The sequence below is a fragment of the Dromaius novaehollandiae genome, chromosome 1, assembly GCF_036370855.1.
Source record: "Dromaius novaehollandiae isolate bDroNov1 chromosome 1, bDroNov1.hap1, whole genome shotgun sequence".
In the NCBI taxonomy this organism is placed as follows: Eukaryota; Metazoa; Chordata; class Aves; order Casuariiformes; family Dromaiidae; genus Dromaius; species Dromaius novaehollandiae.
The window spans coordinates 87,733,590-87,746,728 of record NC_088098.1 but is presented as its reverse complement, the minus strand read 5'-3'; the positions used below and the strand labels follow the sequence as shown (position 1 = coordinate 87,746,728).

General features: G+C 50.8%; 1 protein-coding gene across 2 annotated transcripts; it reads right to left on the bottom strand.

Annotated features, from left to right (window-relative positions):
- Positions 1–1,001: 1,001 nt before the first annotated feature.
- Positions 1,002–12,711, bottom strand: PIANP (PILR alpha associated neural protein). 2 transcript variants are annotated; one of them, XM_026113331.2, is made up of 6 exons: positions 12,603–12,711; positions 6,058–6,126; positions 5,348–5,913; positions 5,109–5,190; positions 4,603–4,830; positions 1,002–4,387 (listed from the first exon to the last, which is right to left on the bottom strand). In XM_026113331.2, exons 2-6 carry the CDS (start codon positions 6,072–6,074, stop codon positions 4,366–4,368), a joined length of 915 nt encoding a protein of 304 aa, XP_025969116.1. In that variant the 5' UTR covers positions 6,075–6,126; positions 12,603–12,711; the 3' UTR covers positions 1,002–4,365. The 2 variants fall into 2 exon arrangements, with proteins under 2 accessions (XP_025969116.1, XP_025969117.1); XM_026113332.2 differs by lacking the exon at positions 12,603–12,711 and adding an exon at positions 9,179–9,347.
- Between the last annotated feature and the right edge of the window lie 428 nt (positions 12,712–13,139).

The window sequence follows — 13,139 nt, the reverse complement described above, 5'->3', positions numbered from 1 at the left end:
TATTTTGCAAAGGTTTATTTAAAAATGTTGAAACTAACATCCCACAAGAATTGAATATTTCACCACAAGGAGAAGAGAAATCCTACAAAAATATATATCACAGCGCACAAGGGCAGGGGAGGGAGAAAAGCGACACTGAGCAGGGACTCAGGAAGCAGAATAGAGGGACAGGATGGGAGCAGTGGCAAAACGAGACAGAATGGCAAAGAGAGAACGAGAAAGGAGTAAGGAGAGCAAAACAACAGGAGGACAGAGATTACAGGGAGGGAGACTGATAGAGGACAGGAGGGGGAAGCAGGAAAACAATGGGAACAACAGGAGAAAGGAGTGGGGATCTGGCAGACGATAAAAGAAGTGGGGCCCCCTCTCTTGTCTTGCTAAGGCAGGGCCAGGAATACAGTGAGACATCAACTAGGGTGTGATAGGGGAACTGGAGTTTAGCCCAGGGCTTCTGTGCTGCAGGATTCAGCTCTAAGGCTCTGCCACAGACTTGGCGTTTCTGAGTGAAAAGCAAAACCCACGGTTTAATTCAGAACAATCGGAAGGTGATCGCATTTCTTCTGGGAACAGAAAGTTCCTTTCCAAGCATTTTTCCGTAACAGAAAGGAAATCGGGAATGGAAGGGCCAGATTTAAAAGGGCACTTGGGTGCCGTTGAGGAAGAGGTAGATAGCCCTCTCTGAAGCCATAGGATGCTTGGATGGATTTAAGTCCCCATGAACTGAACTAGAGGAGAGGTGCAGAAGCATATGCTGGCAGTCTGCTCCCTTGCCTGTCAGTCACAACAAACCAAATGGGAAAGCACAAGCAGGATTTGGCCTTGTAGCTATGTCATCTGCTGGGTAAACAGAGAGAGATTTTCAAGTTCCTGCTCCAAAACAATAAAGGGCAGAGCAGAGAGATTATTCCCCAAATCTCCCCTCACTCCCACTGTGGTCACAAAGAGGCCACTCTCTTGTTCACTTTTGGAGTTCAGCACAGAAACAGTTCATTTCAACTCACTCAGTGCACCTGGATGTTTCATTTTAATTGGCCAGAAATATTTGACAGGCTCAGCCCAAGTTTACAAACATTTTGAGTCATCGCCCCCACCCAGCTTGCTCTCTGTAAAATTTCCACTGGGAAAATTAACTCAGATCTTCCACAAGTTATCTGGAAGACAAGGAAACCCGACAGTTTCTGACTGAGAAGGTGCTGGCCTCTTTGTCCTGGCTTTGTATTCTGTGCTGTCAACCAGTCCACATGCGAATCTCATGGACTATTATCTTGGACTAGGGAAGAATACTGCAGGCATGCTTGGGCTCCATTTTACATAGGTGAAGGTGGTTTATAAGGCTCCAGGCATGGAGAAAACAAATCCAGTGAGATTATTTATTGACCGGAAGAAGCTTGTGTGTCCAAACATGTTTTGAACGTTTTGTTCCAGCCAGAAAATGCAGCAATGAAAGTTTGGGCAGGACCGTGAACTTGGTTCCCATATCTAACCTATTTCATGTGAGAGAGTGAAGGACTGTCATAAAAATATATTTGGCTGAAAAAGTTTGGCTTGGAAAAGATGTTCATTATATCCAAGCTTCTGTCACTGTAGGAGCTCTCTCTACTGCATTTCCTAGCTTCCCCTTTACCACAGCATCCCTGAAAGGCTTCTCTTTCTGGAGATGCTTTTAATTGAAAGAGAAGCACATTAAAAGAAAACAAAACACCAAAATCTGGTTTGTTTGCAGAGTTTACAAAAGCCTGGCCACCAGAGCTCAGGGCTTCCCTGCAATAAGTGTTGGAAAATGTTCTCACTGTGCTTCCTACAATGCCTTACCACTTTCTTATACACCTTCTCTCCATGCAGCATGTAGAAAGGTGGAGAGGGAAAGTCCAAGAACAGCCCTTAAAGGTGGTAGAGTCTAAACTCTGGCCTTGTTTCAACAAATTATACTGATCAAAGAACAATCTAACTAATCTGGTCTGGAAAATCAGTTAAACCAGTACAAGGCATTACATTGTAAACTGCCAGGGAAAAGCTATGCAGCCTTTTGAGGCTGTGTGCAGATGTCCTTTTCCAGCTCTGGTTGTGCTAGTGTGAGGGGAGACAACCCTCAATGTGCCCTCAGCTGAAGGGGGCAGTGATGAGCAGGACAATGGGCAGAAACAGCCATCTGCCCCAGTGTTTGTGGAACATCTGTCCATCCCTAGCTTGAATGTCCACCCAAAGCCTCGGGTGGAGCCAAAGTTAAGGAAAAGGCTCGGTAGTATCAGCCTATCTTAAAGCAATAATATCCCCTGCTGTAAGTGGGAACTCAAACTGTTCTTAGGCTAGAGACCTCCAGAGTCCTTTTCCACCTACATCTTTCTGACATTCTGTGATTCTAATAAGCCTGTAATTTTATTTGACCTGTCATTTTCTCCAAATCTCTACTCTTTTTCTGTGAAGCTTATTGCAATTTACACTCCCATTTAAATGTCCTTCATAGTGAGTCAGATGGGACCTGAGATCACCTGGGTAAATGGGCAGAATCAAACCTCTCATGCAACTCCCTGTGCTTTGCCCTATAAAGAATATGCTTATATTATGGAAGTAAAGAATGAAAGGGCCATTTCCTTTTTTCTGAGTTGATGGATAACTTTTTGCCAGAGCCCTTGCATGGGGCATCAGGTCCTTCAAACTGTGGGTGTTTCCTGTCTCCAGACACATCAGCCCAGCAACTGAAGGTGTGAGTGTAGTGGGGGGACAACCCAACTGAAGTCTGCATCATTTCAGCTCAGTGGCTGTCAACCTGCCGTCTGTGAATTACTTGGAAGGTGTCCACAAAAGCCAAGGTAGGGCAACTATTGGCATGAAGCTGAAATTTGACATTTCCCAACCCCTCAGAGTGATATTCATGGGTACGTATCTAGTAAAAGGTTAAGATACACTGATCATGCTCACACAGGTAACAACAGCACTGACGATGTGGCTACCTAGCCTCCACACCGCCACAGCCCCTAAGTATATGCTCAAGCAAGTGGTTTGCACCCATACATGTGCCATTGCTCCTTCTGCCCAGCCAGCTAGGGCGGCATGCTCAGGAAGGCTGCCACCCCATGTCTGGTTGCAGTAAAGATATCCTCTCTTTCAAGCCCTTGGTGAATTTTGCCTGGTAGGTCTCCATCTATAAGGCAGATATGAGTGTTCCAGCAGTGACCTGCCAGCAGTACATGGCAACCCTCCAAATGTTCCCAGAGGTCATTGCCAAGTTGCTTTTTGTCATCCAAAGCTCAGTCATCTCTGCTGCTTGTTGCCTGTTACCTGAGCATCTCAAAGCACTTCCCTACCCCAGCGCAGCGAAATCCAAGCTGCTAATACCCAGCTACATCTGCGTGTCATACTTCAGCTACTTTGGCAGTATTCCAGTGTACAGGATGCTTGCTAAATGACATGATGGGCTTTGCCTCAGATTTTCTGAAAAACATCACCATAGAGTAGAGATAAAAACTTGCCGAAGGAGATTGAGGGGACTGAGGGGGACAGCAAGGAGGCTTCCAAGAGATCAAAAGATTTGAAAAGCGAAAGGAACTTTTTTCCAAGCTTAACTGGCAAGAGAAGCGGGGGGAGGAAATTGGGTGGAAAAAAAGAAGCAAAAGTGGCAATTGAGAGATGAAGGAAGATACAGGCTGAGGAGAGAAAACAGGCGTGTTAGGAAGAAATAAAACAGAAAGATGTGAATATTAAAGATGGGGGGCATGTTTCCTTCAAGGAAACAGGTTGATGAGGAGCGTCAGGTGCTGTGTAAGCCTCTTCCCCATATTCACCCACTCTTGGGACCCTCCAGAAGGTCAAGGCCTTGGGAACAGAAGAACCTGCCATCACCTGGATCCCTGCTCAGGAGAGACTAAGCCCCAGCAGGGAATTCTGCAGCCACTGAACTCCAGATGTTCACTTCAAAGCACACGACATGGAAAGGGACACATAGAGGGTTTTGGGCCCATGGGGACAGGGGTACATCTTTCCACCTCCCTTACCCCCAACATCAGGCATGCACTGGTGGGAGAGTCACAGAGATCATAGTGTGTGTGTGCGTGTGTGCTAGGAGAGGGGCAGGGGAGGTTAAGCTTTCACAACACCAACAGCTGTCTCCCCTCCCACCATCCCATTCTCTCGACATCCTGTCCTGCATAGAGGACGTCCCCAACCTTCCCCCAGCAGGAGACTAATGAGGCCCAGCTTGTCCATTGCCCAGGTACATCCTGGTTTGGTTGGTTAGTTAGTGACGGTGGTGGTGGGCCATGGCACAAGGAGAATGTTTTTTCCTGGGGCAGCAGAGGCGACAGAAGTATGTGTTCCCCAGCTGTGACAGGAGGGTGAGGGGAGCCAGCTCTGCTTCTCCCTTGTGCGTCACAGGTTCACCAGTGGGATTCTGGGGGGAGAATGGAATTGGAAAAGAGTTAGAGATGGGAGTTGCTCATACTTACACTGCCCCAGAGTCCCCATTAACCGATGCTGCTTTGTCCATATGGGCACTTCTCAGAGTCATACTGCCTTGCCCTTCCTTCACCTGCCTTTCCCTCATTCCCCTACTGCTCCCGCACTGCCTCTCCCTCCTAGCTTGCTGACATCCCTGCCAGCACTCACCGATTGAGCTGGAAGGCAGCGCTCTTTCCGTGGCCCCCCAGTTTCTCCATGCCCTCCTGGCCCTGCCTGCATTCCTCTGCCTCCGGTGTGGGGGCCAGCGAGTCACCGTAGGGCCCCAAAATGCTGACGGTGGTGGGGGACAGGTCTGTGAGGGGCTGCTGGCTCTCCTGCTGCCTGCCTCCGCTCTGCTGCCCAGAGTGACGCCGGCGCTTCTGGTTACGGTCCCAGCTTGGAGAAAGAGGAGCAGTGAGATTAAGAGTGCCTGTTTAGACATGCCTTAACCCTCAGTGACAGAGGGGTTCACAGGACTCCAACATGCCCAGCTTAGGGTTCAGTGGAGCCACATGCCAAACCTCCCAAGAGTTTACGGCACCAGATCCACACCCTTAGGTCAAAGGCCTTTCTCCTCCAACGAAGCACACAGCCCTTGCACCTACCTGCAGACACCACTGATGCTCTCAGAGCACCATTAAGAAACAACATCTGTTGCCTCAAGCCCCACTCACCAGAACTTGAATATGATGCCGGTGGCAACCAGGACAATGATGATGGAGATGGTGATAGTGACGTAGAGCTGAGGGTCCACACCTGTGAGACGGAGAAGGGAAAGAGGGAACATGAGAGACACGTCAGTCTCTGGAGAACAGCGGCATAAGGGAAGCCTCCTGCCGGGGCACTTCTGTTCTTTTGCAGAAGAAGCTGACCCTGCAAGGATGAGGGCAAAAGAAGCAAAGAGTAGATTTACCTTCTCCCCGGGGCCCAAACAAGAAAGGCCGCAGCGTGGCCGGGGTCTCGCGCAGGTTGAGCCCTGCATTGTGCAGGAGCGAATGGGAGTTGGGCTGAGCCGTTGCCATCCCGTGTGGTGAAACAAAGGTGTAACCCAGCGGAGGAAAGCCTGGGTTGGCCGAGTTGGCATCTCCTCCATCCTCATCTGACACTGTGGGGCCCCACACGATGGCCCAGGGATACTGGGATGAGGGCATGCCATCCTCAAAACCGGATGGGGTGGCAGGCCGGGCCCCCACAGCCTGGCGCCTCAGCCGCACGACATGCCGCAGCTCTGCCCCCCGCGAGGGCAGGGACCGCTGGCGTGGTAGGATGAAGCGCAGATCCCTCTCTGGCAGCGAGATCCTGTCCCAGATGCAAATGGGCCGAGGGGCGGACGGACTTCGACGGGCACAGAGAGGCCGAGCAGCCACAGGACCCCGAGAACGAAGAGACCAAGCAGCAGGAAGAGGAAAGGCAGAGAGCAGAAGCAGGAAATGCCACAGCTGCAATGAGTGGATGCAGGAAACCAGTGGAAACATCATGCTGTGGGGGGAGAAGGAAAAAGAGTTATCCGAAATGTCCTTCCTGCTGGAAAGGCCAAGCCAGGAGTAGTTGAGAGCAGTCCCACCACCCACGCTCCCATCTTGTTCCCACGTTGCTGGTTGATGTGGGAAGCTGTGAACCTACCAGGCACTGGGCTCCATCTCGGATGCAACAAGGTTGTCATTCAGCAAGGATCCTCTCTCATGGTCTTCACTGAGAGGCAAAAGAGAGAGATTTAACTGCATCCTCTGCGATGACTGTGTAGCCACCTTGAACACTTGACCCCAGCTGGCAGAGTGGTGCAGAGACCCCACACACACACGTCTGCCCCCCTTAGCCTGCTGTGCCCGTGCGCTCTCCCGTACAGAGACACGTCTCCCCCAAATGCCACACAGAAACACATTAGCATATGCACATGAGAACAACGAGCAGTCTCTCGAGCACACGTGCCAGGACGCATGCACAGGCTCCCTGGAGACTCTCCTGTCTGAGGACCAAGAGGGGAATTCAGTATCTTTGTTTGCTTATCGCTAGAACAAGTTGGGATCTTAATTCCTGGGTTTATTTATAGTGTAGAGCATGTAATCCATTTATTAAGAAAGATCCTCTTCATTGTGTATCAGAGTGAGGGAGACAGAGGGGAAATACAAGAGTGATAAAAAAATAAGATTGTGAAAGAGAGAGTGAATCAGCGAGAAAAGTCCAGCCTTACTAAAGTATTTAAGGCCAAAAATATGCTTATCAAATATTTAGTATTTACATTTCTCTTGGCGAACATGAAATTACCTTTCCACGCTCCTTGTCTTAGTGTCCTCTCTGCTGTTCCAGCCCTCTCTTTCTCCCCTATTTCTCCCAAATCTCTCCCGCCTCCCATCACTAAGTAGTGTTAGGCAGCGCAGGTAACACAGAATAAGGGCTAGTTCCCCAGGCTGGATTTCTGCGCTGGCCGCATGCCACCCTCTGGCATTGCAGTTTGGCTACAGCCCGGCTGCCCTTCATGCTGTCTGCCCCTTTCCTTGGGCAGGGCACAGCACAGCACAGCCTTGGCCCTTCCCTGATGAGCTATTATGTGCCTGACCCGGGATTCCCACGGCAACAAAGACCTCACACACACACAAAAATCATTCAAGATATTCAGCTTGTTCCTTCATTGTGAAAAGGAAAGCACAAATGCTGGCAACCCATTTTCCTGCCCTTCTATGGCTTCTGGGATAGAGAAAAGGGGGTACTTGGCCAGGGGAGTTCAGATGGGAGTCAACACAAAGACCAAACACCCTGCCAATACCAGGCCTGAGACAACTATGTTCTACCTTGAAGCACTTACAGCTCCCAAGGAGTTACTACCATCCCTCCTGCTTAACCCAAGTGATTAACTAAAGGGAAATGAACTCTGCTGCACCTTCTGAGGGAAGAACCTGCTGCTTGCCATGGGTAGAGGACCCACATCCCATAATGTGCACCTGAGCAGATGGGTCAGGAGGAAGAACACCAACAGAAGTGAGCAGCTGTCTAGCTCCTGCTGCATTAACTGGGGATATTTTTAGTTTCTTTCTGTTAAATATTTAAACAAAGTTCACAGGAAAAAAGGAATCGTTGGCTAATGTGCCCTGCCCTTCCCTCCAGGGCAAGATCAGTCTCTGGAGAGATCTTGATATGAAGATGAGGAGAAAGCAGCAGCTATTCTCAGCAGTTCTTTGTACTTTGCTCCTGAACCTCTAAGCGTTAGAGGGGACACAGTATTAAAATGCATCTGTACAGAGAGGCAGCAGAAGGGACCAAGTTTCTTTCAGAGCCAGAGGCTCTCCTGCGCTGGCAAGATCTTGGCCATCTGGATTATGAGCACACTACTATAGAGGATCATGTCTGGTAATGCAAATCTGTAACAGAACTTTTTTTGGACTTTGGAAAAGGAGTGAATTTCAAGTGACAGGGATCTCACTGCATGAATCCCCAGGCTCGGGGGCACACAAATCACTGTGAGTGATTGCAGATTGGCCTGGGGTGCCCATGGCCATGTCTGGAACTCCATACTAGACGTTAGTTCCCCAAGATAAAGAGCCTGCTGTGCTTGTGGTGTGGCATTATCAGTTACAACTCTGATCTTTGGAGGTGTGGACTTTTTGCGCAGGAGCATGTGAATCCTGACAGTACCATCTCTGAAATGGAAATCCTCCCCAGGTGCAGGTAAACCTCAATGCTAATCCCTTGGGGTAGTGTGGTATGTTGGGTGCGTGCATGTAAGTGCTAGTGCTCTTTCTTGCATAGATGGCTTAGCTGGGAGAGACATGCCTGGATGTAGGCACACAGTGCTGGTCTGCAAATCTGAATGCTGATGAGCTGGGGCACCCAATTCCCTGTGGTCTTGCTTGTTGGTATGAATTGCCTCACTAGTATCTTGCAACAGAGACCTCGCTGTGCTTCTGGGCTGAGATTATGAACTCCAGCAACAGCACCCTGGGTCAAGGATTCCCAGGGTTTAAAGACTGGGAACAGGAATTGCTTCAGAGCCAAATTATACATACAGTGCCTTCACACCCGCTATTCTGAATTTTCAGCCCTAGAAGCAGGTTATGCCTGTAACTGGATCTGAGGGGTAGGAGTGACCCCTGTCACTGGTCTCCTTGTGTACACACAACATTGTTATAATGTCAGCCTGAAAATTAAGCGTAAATCTCAGGAATAAGACACTTTTTTTGTCTAGATCCCACTGCAGATGGTGAAGAGAAGGTGATTCCTTGTGCCTGCACCTGAAAGCTGTCTCCGGATGAGTGCAGGATTGAGATGTGTAAGCATCAATCAACATATTATGGTTTGTCGATCATATCGTGACAGGAGATTGAGAGCGTGTCCTGGCACTCCTACACCCAAATGTGTTTTGCACAGGAGCTGGGAGATGCACAGAGGTGTCTCCCACAGCAGGAATACCATGGCACCAAGGAGAAGGAATTTGGACTCTGATATGTCAGACAGTGAAGGCCGGACTCCACTGTGCATGGAGGAATAACGTGCAAAACAGAGCGTGGATGTCCCTGTGGCTTGCCAGCAAAGCAGCAGATAAAATGTGTCTGGGGCATCCTGCAGTTAGACTCTGGCAGCTGGAATGGTGTCTTGGGCACAAATCCTGCTACATTTGAGGGAAAGTATAACAAATGCCCTTGATTCAGCCCTGCATAAAGATACTGGACAAAACAGTAGATTTTTGGAGAGGATGAGAGGACTCAAATGCTCTTTTGACTTGGAGGTATAAATCCCAATAACCTTGTACCTGTATTTCAGAGGCCTTTTTGTGCAGGAGCAGAGACTAGATTTCTGCGCCGGTGCCACATGGCATGGCTCTTGCTTTCAGATCTGTTTCCCAGGTCTAGTTGTGATAAGAATGGACAGGGCTGCTCCCAAGGTCCAAACATGGATCTGTGTATTTTCACTCTAGATATGGAGCCTTCACCACAGTGTTCTGGTGACCTGTTATGCACAGATGACAGAGTGTGAATGACAAAGCTATTTCCCCAGGGCACTTCACTGAGCTCAGTTTGCGAACCTTGGTGCTTGGAAGCTGGGAGTAGGAATTTCACTGCTCTTTGCTATTGCATATGGACCCCACTACAGATGCAGACTAGAGATCCCTGGGGCTAATCTATTAGGAACTGCTCTCACTGCATTTGCAGGATGGAAGCACAAATCCTACTGCTGTTCCCCAATGGCAGTGATCCAGCTGTACTCCCTCCCTCTTTGTAAGTCTCCTGCAGCCCAGAACCACTGCTGATGGGACTTGAGAGAGCAGATCTTGGTAGCTGTGCCCAAAAGCATGTATCGCAGTGCACCAAGGGGGCTGGGAATTGACATCCTAACTAAAGCCTAGGAGCAAAGCCTGCTGCATTCCCCATCTGAGCAGAGAGCACAAGCTAACCCGTGAATGTGACACCCAGAGCTCCAGAGTTCAGATTCTACCACAGTCTGGTGATGCCCTAAGATCCACTGTGGACAACTTCTTCTGCATGTCCAGGACTCTTGTATACAGTGGTCCTAAAGATCAGTTCTATTCAGAATAAAAGCTATCATGAGAATAAAAGAGCCAAGCTGCCAGCCGTGCACAGGTGATACCAGCTCTGTAGCTCCCTCACATCAAATGCAATCTGTAACCTTCTGTTACAAAATGCTGAAGTTCGACAAATTCAAATGAGGAACAATCCTATTAATAAAGAGGGTCACACACTAGAGCAATTTACCTAGGGAGGTGGTGTATTCCCTACTGCCTGAAGCCTTTACATGGCTGTATTTCTAAAAGACACACGATAGTTCAATCAGAAGTTATGGGCTTGACGCAGGAAATGAAATTGGTGAAATTCTCTGGCCTGTGTTATGCTGTAGGTCAGACTAGATGAGCAGAATGGTCCCCCTGGCCTTAAAATCTGAGAATCTCACAGCTTCCTTGATGCCTAGCAGAGATCAGCCTCTGACTGAGGAGCAATTGGATGAAGCTGAACACACACAAGCTGTGTTAGTGAGAAGCGGGTAGTCTTTTTCTATCTGGGGATAAGAAGTGAGTTGCACCCAGTTCTGTCTGACTCGGCTCACAGATGATGATCTATCTGTATTTTCGTAACATCTCGGGCTTGACTGCTGCGATTATGTGCCTCTAGGAATGAAGCCGTCTGCTCTCAGAGTGCTCCAGCTAGTTCTGAATGCAGCAGTCTGTTTGCTCAGCGACTCAATCTGCCGGGAATGCATCACGGTGCTTCTCTGCACCCCACCTTGGCTCTCCTTTGAACATGGAGTCCGGTTCAAGGTCTCCAACCTAGTATTCAAAGCACAGCATGGGACAGGCCCCAGTGACCTAAGCAATCAATCACCTCTCCTTATGCAGTGATGACCTCACATGACAGATATGTTCCAGTGGAACAATGAAATTGCCGACCAGTTTGGGGAGAGGGGGGAGGGATGAAAGCAGGGGAAAGAGCCTTATGACCTGAGAAACAGAACATTCATCGGAGCTGGGCCAAGATTATGAAACTTACTGCCAGCTGAAATAACGTCCGCCATTAGCAACCCCGCAGCACTGAGCTTCATGCAAATCTTTTCTTTGCCTAGCTCCCCCACAGCAATGATCCCACTCGAAACAGTAATAAAAAAATCAAAACAAACCCAAGGAGGATGCACCTTCCTCACAGAGAGAGTGTGTTAGGTTGACTGTCATTTTTAACTCCCAGCCAGCATAAAGGGCTATGGTGACAGGCATCGACATGAGGCTATAATCTGGGACCATGAAACCTAGCAGTTATCTCCAAGCACTGAGTGGACCGAGCTCAGACACTAGCAGTGAGACATCCCCACACACACTGCCTGGTGTCCCAGGGCATTACCCCACACCTGTATTTTTCTTGGTGGGTCAGGACATCCTGGAGTTCATAGCCCAAGATGCAGAGATGCTGTCATTCCTGGTTTCGTAGCAGGAAGCATGAACCTCAGCACTGGTGGAAAGGGGTTATTCATCTTGCTGTACTGGGGACAGGAGGGAAGGGGAGAATCCCAGAGCAGCTGCCCCCAGGAGGCAAGTCTGCTGCACTCAGGTGAGGCTGGACAGCTGGGAGTGTGAATCCAAATGCTGACATTCTGGGGTGCGAGACGCGAGTGCGTCAAACCCACCTGGGGAATGAGCTCCCACCATGTGTGGGGCTTGGGGACATAGCTGTGAAAGCTTGCTGAATTTGGGGGCTGGATTTGGCAGTCTGGATGGTGGCTTAAATCAGGCTGCTCTACTTGGTGTCTCAGTGTGTGAAGGTTGGTGGCAGCGCCCAGGAGGATCCGTTAGGACCACTGAGGGATGAACAGTGCTCACGGAGTACTAGTGCAAGGGGCTGCAGATCTGGCAGTGTTCAGTGACTGCCAATGGGAATTCCTGTGTTAGGGCACCAGGGCAAGTGCTTATGAGCTGGGTATAGAAAGTCTAGGCTACGGCCCTGGGGCATGATCCAAGGCTGGAAGGATGACAGTATCCACAGATCTGGACATTTCAGTGTCTAGGGTATGGGTATGTGAACCCCACCAGTAGTGCTCTGAGCATAAGTCTCCCTCCACTTGGGGAACTGTGAGTGTGGCCCCCTTCCAACCAGCACTCTGGGGTGCTGGTCCCCTGCCATCTAGTGCCTGCCTGCAATACATGTCATGAGTCTGCCAATCTTCTGTCTCTCAGTTTCCTACTGTTCCTGGGCATCCAAGTGCTTCAGGTGCTGAATCCTCACATCTGAATTGCTCTCCATTGCATGGTGCACCCTTGGCCAGGCAGGAGGAGGGATTGACCCCTCCGTTTCCTTTCTCCAGCTGCGCCAATTTGGCTGAAGTCGCCTTGCTCAGCGCAGGCTCCAGTGCTCCAGCACAACAGGTCTGCAATGGAGCCGGGAGCTAGAGGGCAAGAGGCAGCAATGCCTGGGATGTGCCTCCCACCCAGCCCCCCTGGGGATGCCCTGCCCCAGAGCGAAAGAGGTGGAGAGGGCAGGGAAGAAAGGAGACAGCCTGCTAGAGGGAGAGTCAGGGAGCCCAGATGGGGAGAGGGAAAGCAAAAGGGGGAGAAAGGACACAGGGAAGGAGATGGGGAGAGATGACTTGTAGATGGGCACACGTCCCTCCCTGCCCCTCGCCCCTGAAGCCCCATCCCTGCACCCTCCCTCAAGCCCGGGGATGAATGAACTTACCTTGCGGGGAGATGAGTGGGGGACAGCCGGGGTGGCGGAGCATGGGGCTGGGGGAGCAGAGCTGCTGCTGCCGATGCCTCTCATGGCCAGGACGAAGGAAGGAGAGGAGGAGGAGGAGGAGGAGGAGGAGGAGGAGGAGGAGGAGGAGGAAGGCTTGATGAGGCTGAGCCCTGGCTGAGGGAGAGAGCGAGATGCCTTGAAATAAACAGCTGCCGAGGACTGGTCCAGCCCCTCTTTCTCTCTCTCTGTCTCTGTCTCTCTCGCTCGCTGCCTCCCGTTAACCCCATGGCTGCTGGCGCGGGCCGGCTCCATCGCCCCTGAGCCTGGTGCAGCCCGAGAGGCGGCCGGCGGGGCGCGCTGCGGGAGGTGCGCCGGGGGCGGCAGCCTCGCGGGGGCTTCGCCTGCCTCCGCCCGGGACCCCGCCGGCCCCGGCGCCACCGAGCCGGCGCGATGCCCGGTGCCCTTCCCACCCCTGCCCTGCGCTGCGCTGCGCTGCCCGCAGCCCCCGCGCCGGGCCGCCCGCCGGACCTGCCCCCC

What these genes read in the sequence shown, in the direction of transcription:
- PIANP (XM_026113331.2), bottom strand. An exon ending in GGCATCATATTCAAGTTCTG is followed by an intron (nt 4,831 to 5,108) that starts GTGAGTGGGGCT and finishes TCTTTCTCCAAG; the next exon opens with CTGGGACCGTAACCAGAAGC. An exon ending in GCTGCCTTCCAGCTCAATCG is followed by an intron (nt 4,388 to 4,602) that starts GTGAGTGCTGGC and finishes TTCTCCCCCCAG; the next exon opens with AATCCCACTGGTGAACCTGT.